General features: G+C 34.6%; 2 protein-coding genes and 1 long non-coding RNA gene across 6 annotated transcripts in view; 1 reads left to right on the top strand and 2 right to left on the bottom strand.

Annotated features, from left to right (window-relative positions):
* The window catches only part of LOC122229739, a 237298-nt gene extending 236741 nt beyond the window's left edge, over nt 1-557 (bottom strand). For both annotated transcript variants that reach the window (XR_006207121.1, XR_006207122.1), the window contains exon 1: nt 478-557. This is a non-coding gene — a long non-coding RNA (uncharacterized LOC122229739). The remainder of the gene's footprint in view (nt 1-477) is intronic.
* Nucleotides 558-606: 49 nt separating this feature from the next.
* On the top strand, nt 607-10083 carry TTC14 (tetratricopeptide repeat domain 14). Of its 2 annotated transcripts, XM_042955159.1 has the most exons (12): nt 612-930; nt 1423-1547; nt 1652-1851; nt 2782-2866; nt 3036-3165; nt 3436-3591; nt 4004-4075; nt 4478-4597; nt 4701-4823; nt 6824-6941; nt 7868-7977; nt 8810-10083. In XM_042955159.1, exons 1-12 carry the CDS (start codon nt 770-772, stop codon nt 9720-9722), a joined length of 2313 nt encoding a protein of 770 aa, XP_042811093.1. In that variant the 5' UTR covers nt 612-769; the 3' UTR covers nt 9723-10083. The 2 variants fall into 2 exon arrangements, 1 of the variants encoding a protein (XP_042811093.1); XR_006207120.1 differs by lacking the exon at nt 8810-10083 and having other exon boundaries at nt 607-930; nt 6824-7430; nt 7868-7907.
* A 1827-nt stretch (nt 10084-11910) lies between these two features.
* The window catches only part of CCDC39 (coiled-coil domain containing 39), a 51047-nt gene continuing 45331 nt past the window's right edge, over nt 11911-17626 (bottom strand). Inside the window, exons 15-20 of one of the 2 annotated variants that reach the window (XM_042955157.1) lie at nt 16109-16268; nt 15584-15690; nt 14933-15073; nt 14603-14782; nt 14374-14459; nt 11911-13221 (exon numbers count right to left, since the gene is read on the bottom strand). In XM_042955157.1, coding sequence (XP_042811091.1) covers nt 13065-13221; nt 14374-14459; nt 14603-14782; nt 14933-15073; nt 15584-15690; nt 16109-16268 — 831 coding nt within the window. In that variant the 3' untranslated portion in view covers nt 11911-13064. Of the gene's footprint in view, nt 13222-14373; nt 14460-14602; nt 14783-14932; nt 15074-15583; nt 15691-16108; nt 16269-17626 lie in introns of those variants that run through there. The other variant, XM_042955158.1, reaches the window with a different exon arrangement.

The raw sequence follows: 17626 nt of genomic DNA, 5'->3' as shown, positions 1-17626 counted from the left end.
AATCACTTGAATTACCCACAAAAACAATATATTGACTTAAATACACAGCACTACAAAGTAAATCTAGTGGGCACTAAATCTTTAGACACCACTTAAATAAAGAAATAAAATAGAATCCATGTATGCACAGGTCTACAGCCATTTTAAGCTAACTCTAAAATCATCAGGGTGAATGGAGTATGGATGGACAACACAATTCCAGTGCTTAATAGATGCTAGTATCCTTCCTTTCTTCTGACCTTAGACTACCAGAAAATCTCCCAGAGCAGTCACTCTAATGTGGTTGTATGTGAGACATAGAGAATGACTTATCCTGCGAGCACTCTGAAGGAAGAAACTTTGTAACTCGTATGGGGTTCTCACCCTGGCAATGGCACTTAGAAGCGCCTCACTAAATAAGAGGATGATTTAGAGCCGGGGCCATTTCAACGTAATAACATCACAGAAATTTTGAAAAACTTTCTCACGGTGCACTACCTCGGAGCCGCAGGCAGCCCTTAGCTCAGGAAATGCTTAACCCAGTGCTTCCGGCTTCCGTAGTCTCGCTCCATTTCGCGAGACCGAGGCTGAGCTCCTCCGCGCCGCCGCTTGGGGCGGTCCCGGAACACTTCCGGCAGACAACTGTGTGTCTGTGATGTGGCCTTCCGGCAGTTTCCAGGTTGTTTCCTCAGTCTCGGGGGCCACCAAGCTGAAGTAGTGAGCACCTAACGGGGTGGGGGCGGGGGGCACCTAGCAGCCCACCTGTTACTGGGTCCAGCAATCTCTGGCCATGGACCGGGACCTTCTTCGGCAGTCATTGAATTACCACGGGCCGTCATTGCTCTCCCTTCTCCGGAGCGAACAGCAGGACAACCCGCACTTCCGGAGCCTCCTGGGGTCCGCAGCCGAGCCCGCCCGGGGCCCGCCGCCCCAGCAGCAGTTACAGGGCAGGTAATGGTACGGCGCCGCCTCTGTGAGACGGGGGAGGGGACGCAGGTCAGGGCCCCACTACCGCCTCCGGGTGGCTGAGTCCTGGAGGAGCAGAGCAGCGGCCGCGAACACGTGAGGATTGCCCCGCAGGTGCCGAGGGCTGAATGGCGGAGGGTCCGCGCTGCGGGTGTGAGGGAAAGGCGGGAAGCGGACTGAACTTTTTCTTCCGTGCTGGCTAGCGGAGGCACGGAGTCTTTATCCAAAATCCCTTGGGCTTTCTTCTACACCCACCCCCCTCCCCCGAGCTGCGGGGGCTACTTTTTAACTTTCCCCGCCCTCCACCTACTGGCTGGCGAATGAGGGAGTCTCTGATTAAAACTTTTTCTCGCAGGATGTGCGGCCCAGAGCTTAGATGGATCTGCTTGGGCAATGAAAGCCAAGAGCATAAGCTTGGCCTTGCTAAAAAAGGTTTTACCCATAAGCCAGTTTTCATAAGTTTTGTTTCCTTTTAAGAAAAGAGAAGAGAGTTGACAACATTGAAATACAAAAATTCATTTCCAAAAAAGCAGATTTGCTTTTTGCACTTTCCTGGAAATCAGATGCACCTGCAACTTCTGAAGTCAATGAAGACAATGAAGGTGAGTTTTCTTAAAATATTTTGATTGCGGTTTGGGTTATTTTAATGGCACTTGAGATGAAGCAAAACACAAAGCAGTTGTAATTTTGTTAATTTTTTTTTCAGATGGTTATGCAATCATGCCACCTTTAGAGCAGTTCATGGAGATCCCTAGTATGGACCGGAGAGAGCTGTTTTTCCGAGATATTGAGCGTGGTGATATAGTGATTGGAAGAATTAGTTCCATTCGGGAATTTGGGTTTTTCATGGTGTTGATTTGTTTAGGCAGTGGCATCATAAGAGATATATCCCACTTAGAAATCACAGTAAGTTATTTTTCAGTTATTTGATTGCTTCTGTTTTTGATAAGAGTCATCTCAATGCGAAAATTATGTTTTTGCATCCAGTTATGCTTAAGTGTGCCCTGCTGCCGTAGTTTCGAGAAATAAATATTGGAGAAGAATAAAATACTCTTTCTTTTTGAAAGAACGGTGATATAGTTACTTGCGTAGTTTCCTCCTCCATTTCTGGTTTTGGAGGTTTATTTGGTCCCTTTGGTTGGCAGGGGTAGGGTCCTTCTTTAAATGCTTACAGATATCAGTGGATGTGGTGAGATTCATTGGTGTTCCAGGCTTATTTCTCCTAGCTGAACGTGTTCTTAATTATTTAGTATTTGGCATTAGATACTTACGTGTGGATAATTTAGAAACAAATTTCTTATTTATATAGTTACGGTAGTTAAATGTAAATGGCTTGTGCATTATAATAAGATACTTTGCCCAAGATGAATTGTCTTGAATTTGAGATAATGTGTCAATTTAAAAGGTTTGATATTTGCCGTCTGTCAAGGTAGATGATAGAGGAAGAAAAGCAGAAGGCATCACAGACTGGATGATAGACATAAACTGGAGAATTTGCACTTAGTTTTCACTGGAATTCTCCTACTTTCTGAACAGTTTTAGTTTTGTTTTTAACAAGCACAAAATATCTATGTGTTTCATAATCCATACTTACATTTGGTTCCTAGAACTGATTGCAAATTTTGTGAGATTTTAGTCTTTGAACTGAACCAGAGAACTTGTTGTACTATGCGCACAGAAGTTGCTTATAATGAAAATCCTTAAATTTAGATTTTAGAGTGTTAGTTTTTTTAATGTTTGTGTCAACTATTAGCTCATTGTACTGAACAACTAGGATAAAAGATGATATATCTCAAAGATGATATGTCTGGTATTTTAAAATACTTCTCATTGCAGGCTCTTTGTCCATTAAGAGATGTACCTTCTCACAGTAACCATGGGGATCCTTTATCATATTACCAAACTGGTGACATTATTCGAGGTGATCAGTTTCATCATATTAATAAAAAAGTAACAGTTGTCAGATTTTTATATTAATTTTGAAAATCTGTCTAATGAGAGTAGTGTTTGGAAAAATATATGTGTTTTTATGTTAGCTTGCATTTTCTTTTTAATCAGCTTAGTTTTTTTTTTTTTTTTTTTTTTTTAAGCTGGAATCAAAGATATTGACAGATACCATGAAAAGCTTGCAGTGTCTCTATATAGTTCATCTCTTCCACCACATCTGTCTGGTATCAAATTAGGTGTAATTAGTTCTGAAGAGCTTCCTTTGTACTACAGGTAAGTTATCCATGTTATTTCAACAAATTAATTGCAAAAGTTGCTTGATTAAAAATACCAAATTGTGTCCAACTTGTGACAACAAAGTAGAAAATTAATTTCTCTTATTTCAAAATATGCTCATTTTTATAACCCTTAAGTAAAAGAAACCAAAATAATATTACTGTACCTTTGTGTACAAAAATGATACGAGTTTTATTTAATAGAAATGGAACATGCTAATTATGTTAGTCATTTTTATATTTTTGTTGTATGTGTGTTTTTTTTAAGGAAAAGTGTTGAACTAAATAGCAATTCTTTGGAATCCTTTGAAAATGTCATGCAGAGTTCCTTGGGATTTGCTAATCCAGGAGTAGTTGAATTCCTTCTAGGAAAACTAGGAATAGATGAATCTAATCCACCATCTTTAATGCGAGGCTTACAAAGGTATAGTAAATCAGTTATTATTCTTTGAAGTGGTGAAGTAAATGGTGCTGAGATCAAAAGCTATATAACTGAGGGACATATTTGACTATTCTAAGCCTAGCAGCTGCAATATGCTAAAAAGCGAGTGAACTAGGTGATCCTATCTCCTGGAATGGAATCTGTTGTGATGATATGTGTAGAGAACGATGTAGAGAACGATGCAGAAAGTTTATAAGAATTTTGGGTTAAAAATACTGTTTGACAATAATAGTCATTCCTGAGAGTTTTAAGAATATTCTTTTGTATGTGGAATACAGATTTCTTGCCTGTGATTTACTTTTTCAGAGTTGAATTTTTATCTGTTAGAGTGAAGGATTGTTACCAAAAAAAAAAAAAAAAAGCATATAGTTTGACTTTCATTTTCTTTGAACAGCAAAAATTTCTCTGAAGATGATTTTGCTTCTGCATTGAGAAAGAAACAGTCTGCATCTTGGGCTTTAAAATGGTATGAAAACTTTATCTTTCAACAATTGCATTATCTAGTCTAAAGGTTAGAATAAGGCAGGCATTCTTAAGTCCTTACTAAGACCAAATTTGTTTATAAATGAATTAAAATGATGTGTTTTTGACATTAGCTTTTTTATAGGTGTAAATGGTGCTATAAGCTTAACAGACTTAAGTTTTAACCAACATTTTCCATGTTTTCAAAAGGAATCAGTATATTGATATATGGATTCATAGATATTTGTTATAAAGTTATTGAAAGGCAAAATACTCTCTATGTATACTGAGAGTATTGCAGACTAAATATTAGCCAAATTAGATTGGTTTTAAAAGTTTATCAATGCTAACATTATGTTTGGATATTCTGAGAAATGCATGTGACGGTTTACAAATGTCTTTTTAGTGTGAAGATTGGAGTTGATTATTTTAAGGTTGGACGCCACGTAGATGCTATGAATGAATATAATAAGGCTCTGGAAATAGACAAACAAAATGTGGAAGCTTTGGTGGCTCGTGGAGCATTGTAAGTGGATCATGGCTTTTAAGGAATATTTATAAGGTAAATGAATATAAGATTTACTAATAGTTCAGAAGATAAATTCCTCTAATTTATTTCACGTCTCTAGATATGCAACAAAAGGAAGTCTGAACAAAGCAATAGAAGATTTTGAGCTTGCATTGGAAAACTGTCCAACTCATAGGAATGCAAGAAAATACCTCTGTCAGACACTTGTTGAAAGAGGAGGGCAGTAAGTGTCGAATTTTTTTTAATATTAAGTAGAGATCTAATACTCAAGCAGCTACTATAAAATCTTAAACTTAATGTAAGGAAGTAGCATCTTTAACTCACTTAATTCAGAACACTCTTAATTTCAATTTTGGTTGAAAATGTTTTTTAAATATAGTCCTTTTTAAGCCTTTTAGTGTTTTTTCCCTTATTACTGAGGTTATGATAGGAAGTTGGAGATATTTTAGTGTCTTGAGTTCATTGTTCTGAATATCTATTCTCCTTATATAGAAATATAAATGTGAAGGTCCAAAAATAAGGGAAGTACTCTTTTCTTGGACACACACACAAGAGGGTTTTTTTTTAATAGAGAGGAATTGGATTTTTAATTTATTTCATCATTCCAGTGGTATAATGCCAGAAGTATGAATTGAGAATTCTGTAGTTAGTTGTGAATAATATTTTGCCATTATATTCAGCTTATTGCTCTGCTCTGTGCAGTAAAATCCACAAACTCAGATTAAATGGAAGAGCAAATCATTAAGAACAAACCCTATAACTTAAGTTACTATCTTGAGATGCTGGCATACTACTTTGCATAGTTGTATCATAAATATTGAATGACTAACAGGCTAGTCTAATTTATAAAATGTGAAGAAATGTAATATTCCAATATAAATATTTTTGGTTATAGCCTACTTTACCAACTAAAAACTGATTTGTTATTAGTAGCATCTTTTTGCAACTAATTTTTTAAATAAAATTATCACTTTTCTGTTTCATGAATTTGTTTTATTAATCCAGTTTGTATGATCATTCCATAATTCTAAATTAAAGAGATTTGCAATATTTGTTTTCAACTCAAGAACTTCTTTTTGTACCGAAGTGACTGAAGCACCTTTTTACTTTCTCATTAGGTAGACAGCTACTTAAATATGGTTATCTTATTACCCACATATTGGTGTTTAAATGAGTGGATGGCAACATCATCTATATGTTATCCAAGCCAAAAATGTTGATAGCCTTGAACTGGTCCCTTAATGCCCATATCCAGTGATACAGAAGTGATCCCATTGAAGCCATTGGGTTTTGGGTTTTGTTCTGTTTCACAGTAATTACTTTTTCCTACTTTTGAAAAACCGAAAGTACTTTGCAAATCCTTTCTGCTTTGTATCCACCCTTTCTAATTCTGATTTTTCATAGTGTAGACATGACTGTAATCTAATACTTCTTTCTGAAGGCTACTTGTAATGTACATGTATACATTGGTATTTCCAACTTCATTAGTGAATATTCTGGGAAAATTTTTCGTAAACTATTGGAAAAGCCAACCTATGTAATTTTTTTTTTAAATATTTATTTTGAGAAAGAGAGAAGCAGAGAAAGAATCCCAAGCAACCCCTATGCTGTCAGCACACAGAGCCTGACGTGGGGCTTGATCCCAAGAACCTCAAGATCATGTCCTGAGCCAAAATCAAGAGTCAGACTCTTAACCAACTGAGCCACCCAAGTGCACCCAACCTATATAATTCTATTCTAAAGCTCAAGATTATACTAAATTTATTGAAGACATTGGCTGATAATGTGTTTTCATGTATCAGACTAAAATCCCAATGCTGGACCTACATTTGGCTTTAGTTACCAGTAATGGAGTCCAGTATTTTTTTCTGTAATACAGTATCATTAACTGTAGTCACCAGGGTGTACATTACATCCCCAGGACTTATTTATCTTTTAATTGGAAGATGGTACATTTTTACCACCTTCACCCATTTCACCAACACCACCCTCCCCAACCCCGTATAACCACCAATCTGTTCTCCATATCTGAGTTGACTTTTTTTTGGTTTATGTGGTCTTTTTACCAAAGAAATAGTAAAAAGTACCTGATTTAAGTACTGCTTAGTTTGGAAAATGATTTGCTAAAAAATTTTTCTTTAAGTTCTGTCATAAATCTCTGACCTGTATAAATAAGGAATTTTTTGTTTTTGCAGAAAGCTAAACCTTTTGTTTCAAATTTAGGTTAGAAGAAGAAGAAAAGTTTTTAAATGCTGAAAGTTACTATAAGAAAGCTTTGGCTTTGGATGAGACTTTTAAAGATGCAGAGGATGCTTTGCAGAAGCTTCATAAATATATGCAGGTGATTCTTTATTTCCGCTTAGAAATTTAGTGATATTTGAAATTAATGCCAAAACTTAACTTTCTTCTCGGGAAAACTATTCTAGATTACTTAGTAAGACGTTATAAAAAATTTCTTTTTAGATACAGCTTTTCCTAATTGGGTTTGACATTGCTTCATAGTACTTAAAAGTAAAAATAGCCCTATGAGAAAATTCCTACTGCCTATGTGTGGTATGTAGTTTTGGGAATTGTCCTTGTAGTGAGCTTTCCTGATGGTTACAAATTCAGTGTTATTGTAATTGAGTTAATTATAAAAACCTCTTTGAGAAATATTTTAAACTGCCTTTTCCTGTAATACTGATGATAATGTTTTCTCATGCATTTTCTTCTGAATTGGACCATTGCTGCTGTGTCTGTGACATCTGGTGCTGCTCATCCCCATCCTCAAACTGGAAAATGATTTCTTATGTAATCATGCATCCAACTGGGCTGTGCTATTTTTTAAATGGTTTGTATTTGAACATGGTGATTCCCCCCACAATTCACCTTAATGGAATTTATTTGAATTTTATTTATAAAATTTGTGTCCTGTCTAAATTTTTCAATTTTTTAAAAAATATTTTTTCATGTATTTTATTATATATTTTATTTTTTCCCTTTCTTGCACTCTGGGTCATGGGTACCAATGCGATGGCTTCCCCTTTTTTCATGGAATACCAACTGCAATATGGTCCTCAATGTTACTCTGGCTCTTCCAATGATTAATGCCAAACACCTGTATGATTAATTTTTATATTAAAAATATTTCTTTAATGCTGGATATATGGTGATTTGGGTATACCCCATTTGATTTCTGGCTTGGGGGGGGTGGTCTTTTGAAAACTGGGTTTTATGTATTCTGCTATTTTTAACGTGTGGTTTTTTCCGATATCTGGGTTCCAAAAGAAATCTTTGGAATTAAGAGAAAAACAAGCTGAAAAGGAAGAAAAGCAGAAAACAAAGAAAATAGAAACAAGTGCAGAAAAGTTGCGTAAGCTCTTAAAAGAGGAGAAAAGGTAAACTATAACATTCAGTATTTTTTAACTTAAAGCAACTACTGAGTTGAACCAAAGTGCCATATGGAAGTAATGTAAGTAAAAAAAAAAGTGTTGAGTTATAATCAGTGATACTTTGTAAGTATGTATACCACAAGTTTTTCTGTAAAAGAAATTAAGCAAAGTGGAATCTGAAGGTAGAATTCTGCAAACAAACAATAAATAAAATATATAAGTTATTTTAATTGCCGGTATTTTAGAGAGAAATGTTTTAGAACTACAGCAGTGGTTCTCAACTGGGGGCAGCTTTAACTCCGCCCTCTCCCCCCGGAGACATATTTTGGTCATCATAACTGGGAAGTGGTACTAGCATATAATGGCTAGAAGTCAAGGATGCTGCTGAACATCCTACAGCATACCCCGCCCCCCCACCATCATTCTACCTCCCCAACAAAGAATTATTCAGGTGTTGAAAATGTCAATAGTGTTAAGGTGGAGAAACCACATATATTACAGCTAGCTGGATATAAGACTTCAGTTCTATCCTTTGTGTGTTCAGATGGGCTTAAGTTTTTTAGATAATGTTGGAAATGTAACTATGCCTTCAGAAATGATGGATTTACTTTCATTGACAACTGTCTACCCAGTATTTTTTCCCAAAAGTCATGCCTCCTGGTAAAATTGGACCTTGTAGTAACTAAGATTAATATAGTAATTGCTTATCTAAGCCACAGATTTTAGGAAACCTTTAAGGAGAACTAACAATAGAACTTTAAAATAGAACCAGACTCTTTATGAATAATTAAGAAACATTTTTGTACTTAACATCTGATGGGTTAACTGTATTTTTTAGGCTAAAGAAGAAAAGAAGAAAATCAACTTCTTCCTCTTCAAGTGTTTCTTCTGCTGATGAATCTGGTTCTTCTTCATCATCTTCTTCCTCTTCTGGTCACAAAAGGCATAAGAAACATAGGAGGAACCGTTCAGAGTCTTCTCGAAGTTCCAAAAGGCATTTAGCTAATAAGGCATCCTCAAGTCAGATAGATCAGAATAGGAAAGATGAGTTCTTCCCAGTTCCAACCAATACTTTAGCATCTTTTCTTAACCAAAAACAAGAAGTGGAAAAACTACTGGAAAAGCAGGATAGGTTACCATATCAAAAGAAACAGGTAAAAGAGAAAGATAGATGCCCTGTCTCTTCATCTTCGATTGAAATTCCGGATGATTTTGGAGGTAGGTCTGAAGATCCAAGAGATTTTTATTCTCAGGCAAGTAGTAGCAAAGCAGAAAAACCATATAAATCAGAAAAACATTTCTCCAGTAGAAGAGATTCCTCAGATTCCTTTTATAGGAATTCAGAGGACAAGGTGAAAATTTATGGTTACAGAAGATTTGAAAAAGATACAGAGGGAAGAAAAGAACACTATAGAAGGTGGGAGCCAGGTTCCATGAGGCATTCCACTTCACCAGCCAGCTCAGACTACTCTTATAAATCGGTTGAAAAATATAAAAAATATACTTATTCTGGATCACGTGATTTTGGTAGACATGAACAAAGATACCAGTTAAATAAAAATCAAGGAGAATATGAAATAGAGGATACTTATGAGGAGGACATTAAAACAGAGGCTCCAGAAACAGATGGACTAAATAGCAAAGAGCAGTCAGAAAGTGGAGTTAAAAAAAATTTACCTCAAAATTTACTCAATATATTTAATCAGATAGCTGCATTTGAAAAAGAAAAAGGAAATAAGCCAAAAAATTAATATGCCAAGGGAATCAGCACTCTTACACAAAAGGCTGTTAATGAAAGTTTTGGGTCTTTTATTTAAGTCCAGTGCAGAAATCTCCACTCCAAAAGCTATTTTATTTGTAGAGATTGCAGAAAGCAAATGCTTTTCAGCTATTCTCAAAATATATTTGTTTGAGTTGTGGGTGTCCTCACAGCTTGATTTTTAGGCTTTTCATGTATATGTTTCTGTACAGTATTTCTTACTGTGATGATTTAAACTTCACCTAAAGATAATTCTCATAGTATTGCTTCTTCACTGTATTAAAGTATATGAGAATTCCTTGGGTCCACCTTATCCTGTTTGAGAGAAAATTAAATTTATTCATTGAACACTTGGATTGTTTTCTTCAAAAATTATTTAACGGTCGTTTCTGTTAAATTCTTTTCCCTCAGCTTTTGAAAGAGATCTACAGTATTTGTTCTTCAGGTGCCATTTTTTATTGATCATTTGAGTAACAATTTTTTGTAGAACTCCTAAGATTATATTGCAGATTATCTGTCTTGCCTAAATGACCTCTGAAGCTTGACTTAATATGATTTGTGTACCAGCTTAGGAATAAAGCCATGAAAACTGAATAGGGGCTGATTTTGCTTATTTCTCTTTTTTTTTTTTAAACCTTGTTAACAGTATAGCCCTAAGAAATTTCTTAACTTTAAATATTGGCAAGACCCTTAGAGTCTATGTTCCAAGCAAGAATAGATCAGAATAAAAAGAATCCTTTTAGCAAAAACAGCAGTGGCAAGAGAAGCACACTGTAAATCTGCTTTTCTCCTAAGAGAAAGAAAATTCAGAAACCGTCCTAGTACTGCATGTGTGCAGCTGGGAAGGCACTGGGCATGTTTTTAATTAACCTAGAACTGGCCTGCATTTCTTCTTAATATCTCTCTCCTAATAATGCTTCCCTTGATGCCTCCTTTCGTAGGTCTGAATAAATGAGTAGGCCGACAAAGTCTGGTTTTACTCAGAATAAACTCTAGCAACTAGAGCTGAAGAAGTGACTTGGATCTAAAGATCCTCCCAAATTTGAAAACAGATTTGGAGATAGAGATAGGAGTCATTGTTGTTGATTTATAATGGTCTTTAGAATCTTTCCAATTTCAGATTCTAGACGCTGTAAATGACAACAGACCTTTAATGCTATCACTCTAAGTCACTCTTACTAGGTATGTACTATTTGTGGCTTTCAGACTTCAGCACTGGGGGCCTAATGAAAAAGCTACAGTTGTTTTGCAATGGAATAGAGAAAAACTGGTCAAAAATCATGGTTGATAGCAGTAGAAAGGTTACTCATGCATTCATCTTTGTACAAGAAACTCATCTTAAAAGAGTCTGGTTCTTTCTGTGTACCTCCTTTATCATCCATACATAGTCCTACATAGTGGTTTTTGTAAAGCATGAAAACTATCTCTTAAATAGTCTTTGACCTTTAGGAATTGCTAGTACATCTTCAGTATTTTACTTAAACCATTTTATTTACTTGTCAAGAATTGCTAGTGATTATCTTTAGCAGTTTTTCTCCTTATTATGTCTGTAGTTGCACACCCAGTCTGTGTCTCGACTTAATAAGTAAATTTCTAACACAATATATGGAAGTTAACTCCAGATTTGGAGTTAATGGGGTTGATCCCTGTGTCACCATTTAGCATTATTAAACACATGAGGCTGGAACTGTTACTTTATTTAGGAGTTAAATGTAGGCTTGTATGCTGACCTAGAACCTAACCATCCCACAAATACTGTGCTAGCCTTTGGGTGGTGACTCAACAGGTAGAAGTTATTGTGCAGTTTGTGTCAGGCCCTGTACATTTTGCATATATTTGACTATTTTAATAAACGTGATGTAGGTAACTGTTACTGTCTCAGTATTACAAATCAGGAAAAAAGTAGAAGTAACTTCTCCAAGATCACAGAGCTAGTAAGACAATCCCTTCCTCCTTAGAAGATAGTGTTTAATATTGAAATGCAAGTTGTAATTTACAAAGTAATTTAGGGCAGAGAATAAGAACTAGTGAACACACAAAGTGACCATAAAATTAATCCGTTTTTAGGTCTCCCGAATCTCACGCATTTACAACCATGTTTTACAAAAAAAATTATTCATTGGACTTGGCTATCCCGTTTCCTGGCTATTTCTAAAAATAATAATAAAATATTCAAATAATGATCAGGAAAGACAGGTTTATTGCCACTACTACCTTTCAAAAGGAACTGCAAATGACACTTTTAAACAATGACAACTGTCATAACAAATACTTTCTCCCAAGGTTTGAAGGAGAAATACTCCATTAAAGTACATAGATTCTAATACATTTATTTAAAAGCCAGTTTTATAACATAATCATACTCCACACTTTCAAGAGTTCAGAGTGTTGGGCATATGGTATATAATAAGGTATAAATTGAATAACTCTAAATCTGGTATTACACCTCCACTGTAAATATATGGAGTTCCTATTGCAAATCAAATCATACCTAGCTCTCGTTTATTAAATCAAGAAAGTCTTGGGAAAAAAACGTCTTCAAAATACATTATTATTCTTTATGCTTGGTTGTATATTGAGAGCAAAATGTTTAATGTGTTTGACTTCTTTCAAGATCAAAGTGGAGTAATTCCTAGGAACTTAAATATTTTTATTGATACATAGTGCTATCTCTTTTCCTATTAATTGTTTTCTTGGAGGGGGAAGGGTAAATGCTATTTTTTTGGTTAAAAATTTTAGAATCATACCAAAAGAATAAACTAACAGACTTCTCCCCCAGAAGTCCAAGAAACCTGTTTCTTTGAATAAAGAAAACCTAACTTCAGGATTTTCTAGGGTAAGTAAGAATTTTAGTATTATAAACTATTCATAGACAGTGATTCTTCATAAATTGCCTGAAAGATTGTGTTACATTACAATTGAATGTAGTTTCATGGCTAGTGTGAAATAATGAAGCAAACTATTTTCTAATGTAACAAACATCAAAAGAACAGTGAGAAACAATTTTATCTATGCTTATAGAACATGTGGCATTGTTAAGAATCTGCTATTGCTGCTTTCCTTCTCTGTGAAGAAAACAGTGTGACAAAAGCTAAGAAAATTAAATGTTTCTTTGGCTTATTTGGACCTAAATTCCTTGACTTTTTTTTTTTTTTAACAGCTTTCACATCTTCCACTGGATTAAACTTTGGTGTAGTCATTATGTATTTCTAAACATGATTTCATTAGGCCTCGATTATAACATTACACAGCACCCAAAAGCATAGGGGAGATTCACTATTTTTGAAGATTTTTGTTTTTGTGTTTACAACTTCTACAAAAGAGATTAAGATGTTTATTTGCTGCCTTTTTTGTTTTTACCATTACTAGAAATGTTGGTAGCACTTGGCCTATTACTTGTGTTACCAATTCCTGGAGAAGAGTCTGGGAAGTTCAGCTCTAATACTTTAACTGAAGTCTGAGAAGCAGAAGTACTTGTACTTCTGGATGATCTAGAGGGAAAAAAAGCATGATTTTAAATTCAAAATTTGTATCAGTAGAGACCCCCTACCTAATAGCAAATGATACCATAGTCCCACAAGAAAATAAAGAGATCAAAAAGTATATATTCTTAATAGTACTACTAAATTTTAAAAGCATAACCATTAAAAAAATTAGTTCCAAGAAAAAAAGGCAAGAATACAGTTTCAACTAGTTCAACAAATCTGAGAAAAATATTTTCAACTATAATCATTTTAGAAGTGGAATCATTAAGCATTAAAGGTTTTGCAAAAGTCATTATGCATAAAAGATAAAGCAAGAGCCATGGGAATTTGGGTGCTGGCAAGAGTGACCATAATAATATGTAACTGAAGATAGAAGAAAATGCTAGTCCTATTGACAGGATAAAGTGATGGGGTCATTTGAAAAGCATAACTAGCTATATGATTCTGAAATGCTAAGTTTTAAAAATATGAAAGTACAGCAATGTTCAGGGTGACTGCTTCCCATGTTTATGTAGAAACAGTTTTGTTTTACTTCAAACACAACGTTTTAGGATGTCCCTTTTAGGATGTCCCTTTTTGTGAAAGCTCTATGGCAACTAATGAAAAGCAAATGGCTACTGAGTGTAGGAGATTAGGAATTTTAAAATTAGGATTATCATTAACTTCATTTTGTCAGCAAAGTACAGGAGTGTTGGTTAAACATCTATCTACCTGATAGAATTCTGGATAAAACTAAACTGCCAAAGTAAAGAATCATTTCCTTGTTAGGAAAATAAAGCAGGAAAAACAAAGTAAAATTCTGACAACTTAAAAATTTATAACGTGGTTCCAATAATAAAAATCATTCCATATGTTTGTACATCTAAGTTATCTTTTTATGGTTTAAAAAATTCCCCTACTCAGGGTTGACCATGCAAGACGTAACCTCCAGAATTCCATACTTTATACTATTGCAGTAGCTGCTAGTCACAAAGCACTCCATGCCCGAATAGAAACTGACATCAGACAGAAATCAGAAGAGTCTTATCCTCCTAGCTGTTTTCTGCATGTGACACTGACATAGTGGGTAAGGGTCAGGAGAGCACTGGCAGTTCCAATCACTCTGTGTTTGCATAGGTTAGAGGGTTATTAACAGGTGGTTTCTAAGCCTCCACTTACCTTGCTGACAACAGTGAAGTCTGTGAAGGTGATCTAGAAGTCTGGCGACTACCTTTACTACCAGCTGTAGGTAGTTCTAAACCATTCTGGAAGAATATTCAACAGCGATAATTAGTACCATTGCATTTTCAGAAGAATATTTTTAGTTAGACCTCACTTTATGATAAATGCCATAAACTATTTCATGAAGTGTTTAAAAAATATTTTAACTAGAAGGTACTGTTACTACCTGCTGAAAGTATGTTTGAAGGATAATATGGATTTCAGCATTTTCTTCAGTGACCTTGACTAGCATTTCATCAATGATCTTGTGGAAGTGTTTCACTTCACGAAGTTTGATGTCTTGTTCTTCTAGTGTTTCATCTTTTGTGTCTTTCAAAAGTCGGATTTCCCTGGTGAGTTTTGCACACTGTTGGTCAATAGTGGTCAATTATTACTTAAACCTATTTTCCAGAGCTTAGTATTTTTTGATGGATGGATGAAGGAGGATTTGGAGTTACCATTTGTAACTCCAAAACATACAAATATCAAAGATCAGTTTTTAAAAAGACAGTGATACCTGTTTAGTTACTCTCTCTAATTTTGGCTTCTGCTCCCCAGTTTCTTTATGTAGCTGAGATGAAAAAGCCTGCTTCTCTGATAATTTTTCTTTGACATTATTTGTTAAGTGCTCTATAACTTCTAAAGTATTTTCCATGCTCTGCAGAAAATAAAGTGTTAACATATTGGTTAGAATCAATAACTTACAACTTGCCAATTTTCAAGTATTCATTTAACTTTAATTCATTTGTTTTTATATAAAGCTTGCTTACCAAACACATTGTTTTCTCTTTCAGTGATGTGGTTTAGTAACTACTTTCTACTAGATTATTTTTATCTTTCAAATTTTGTTTAAGGATCAATCTTTAAGGTGATCTTTAAGGAACTGAATGAAATAAAAATTTATTAAATAAAATTTAATGGATAATTAGCTATAGTTCATCAGCTAATTAAGAAGTCGTTATCAGCAGTCCATCCTGTGCTGAGTATTGTGGTTTTAATTAATTTATTTAACACTTTGGTCACTTATTTTTCTCATTCAAATGAGACTTTTACTCTCTATTTCTCTAAACAAATTGTCTTCTTTGTACAAGATAACAAGATAGTAGGTGTAATAATAATGATAGTTAACTTTTACTAAGGACTTATTACTAAAGTGTGTAGAATTTACCTGGATATCTTCCTGTAGTTCCCTGATTTGTCTTTGTTTGTATCTGTATTTTTCATCAATAGCTCTTTTTTGTTCTTCTAGTTGGATTTTTAGTTCATACTCATCACCTAGAATTAGAGAATTCTTAAATTTTTAACATGCTGTGTAGAAAGCAAGCTTCAATCTTCTATCTATTAAACTTCTAACATTTTTTGTTATAGGAGGTTAAATTCCTTATGTCTATTCGTTGAAAATCAATATGGTCATGTAGTAGCCATTCTTGTTTTGTCAACATAGCCAATATGCTGCCATTTTCTTCACATTTGAAATTAATTCCCTAGAAAAGTGAGAATTCAGTATCACTAGAATAATGGAAATAACACCTTAGCCCTTATTTTAAAGAGGGGGAGGTGATTAGTTTTTCTGATTCCGTCAAACATGGTACATTCTTGTTTTCCTTGTCTCACAATGTTCCTCTTTTTAAAATAAATAGCTACAGCTTTAATTGCATATATTCATATAAAATTTTTAATAACTCCCACATACTAGATGGAGTCACTTTTTTAAAAGACTGTTTATAGTTGTTGTTGCAACTTCTCAGCACTTGTAAGGTGTTTTCTAGAGCATAGATTTCTTTTTCAGCTTTGTTGATCTTAGCATCCAAACTGTCACCTTCCCTTTGAAGTTCTTCTTTTTCTTGAGCAGCCTATGAAATACAGAATAGAACTGATTGAATAAAATTATTTACTATGGGGGAGAGTGTCTGTTTTCAGGGCAAGAAATAGTTTACTCACAACAATACCAATTTACCTTGGGGCCTACATGTAGCATCAAGCATTTATTTCTCGCACTTGATTTAGAGTAGAACACTAAATCCCTAAGACATTTAAAATATAGCACATAGGATACAAACTGTGATGGAAGTGTAGTAACTAACCAAAGCTTGCATTAAGACTTTCCAACAAAAATTACCAGAAAGCAGGTATAAACTTTAGTGGAGATAGGGTTAACTTGGAGGTGGCTTCAGACTAGATATTCAATAAGGAGAATGTATGTTTCTGGCCTGAAAGAGGCTTAGGAATACTTTCTCATTTTAAGTCAGGAAAAAAAGAGGTGAGCAGGGTACACCTAGGAAAGTAAATGCTTAGTATTTCCAACCCAGGATTTCAACATCTTTGAACAGTTAAGTAAAATTAAAATCAGAGTACTCACTTCAATAGCACATATTAAACTCAGAATAGAAAAAGTTAGCATGACATCTGTACAAGAATAACATGCAAGTTTGTGAAGCATTCCATATCTTTAAAAGAAACACTGCATGATTCTACTTACATGAGATGCCTATTATAGTCAAATTCACACACAGAAGGTTGCATGGTGGTTGCCAGGGGTTGAGGGGAGGGAAAAACTGTGACTCTGTGTTTAACGGGTAGAGAGTTCAGTTTGGGAAGATGAAAAAGTTCTGGAGATGGATGTTGGTGTTGGTTGCACAACAGTGGGAATGTACTTAATACCACTGAACTGCACACTTAAAAAATTGTTAAAGTGGCCAATTTTAAGTGTATTTTACCATATTTTAAAAATAAATTTTAAAAATTAGAGAAAGATAATTGCTAAAAGTGGCTGGGAAAAAATACAGTCTATAAATTGCTGAAAACCAAAAATTCCTCAGTAGTAGACCTACTCAGTGACTTTTCCAGCTTAACTCTGTCACTGGGCTAGGCTGTCAAGAGTTGAATCCAAAAAGTTTCAAAGAATTTCCCTAAATAAAGGTTGACAGGGATAGTACATATATATTAAAAAGTGCCAAAAGACATCTTTAATCAAAATCAACTAATAATTTCATTTGGTAATTTATTCAATCCCTACGTATGTGTATTTAAACCAGAAAGTGGTCATTTAAAAAATTATTGGTAATTCCTTAACTCTTAACATTTTCACTTGTATTTATTATGCTTCAAAATATGTTACACATTTTTGTAGTAAAAAGTACATAATAAAAAATATAGCTTAGAAAAAGTTCTTAGATAAATTATAATTCCAGTACATAGAGTATAGAATTGG

The sequence above is a fragment of the Panthera leo genome, chromosome C2 (genome assembly GCF_018350215.1).
Source record: "Panthera leo isolate Ple1 chromosome C2, P.leo_Ple1_pat1.1, whole genome shotgun sequence".
Classification (NCBI taxonomy): Eukaryota; Metazoa; Chordata; class Mammalia; order Carnivora; family Felidae; genus Panthera; species Panthera leo.
Note: the sequence above shows the minus strand (reverse complement) of the source record. Positions and strands in the feature narration are given on the sequence as shown.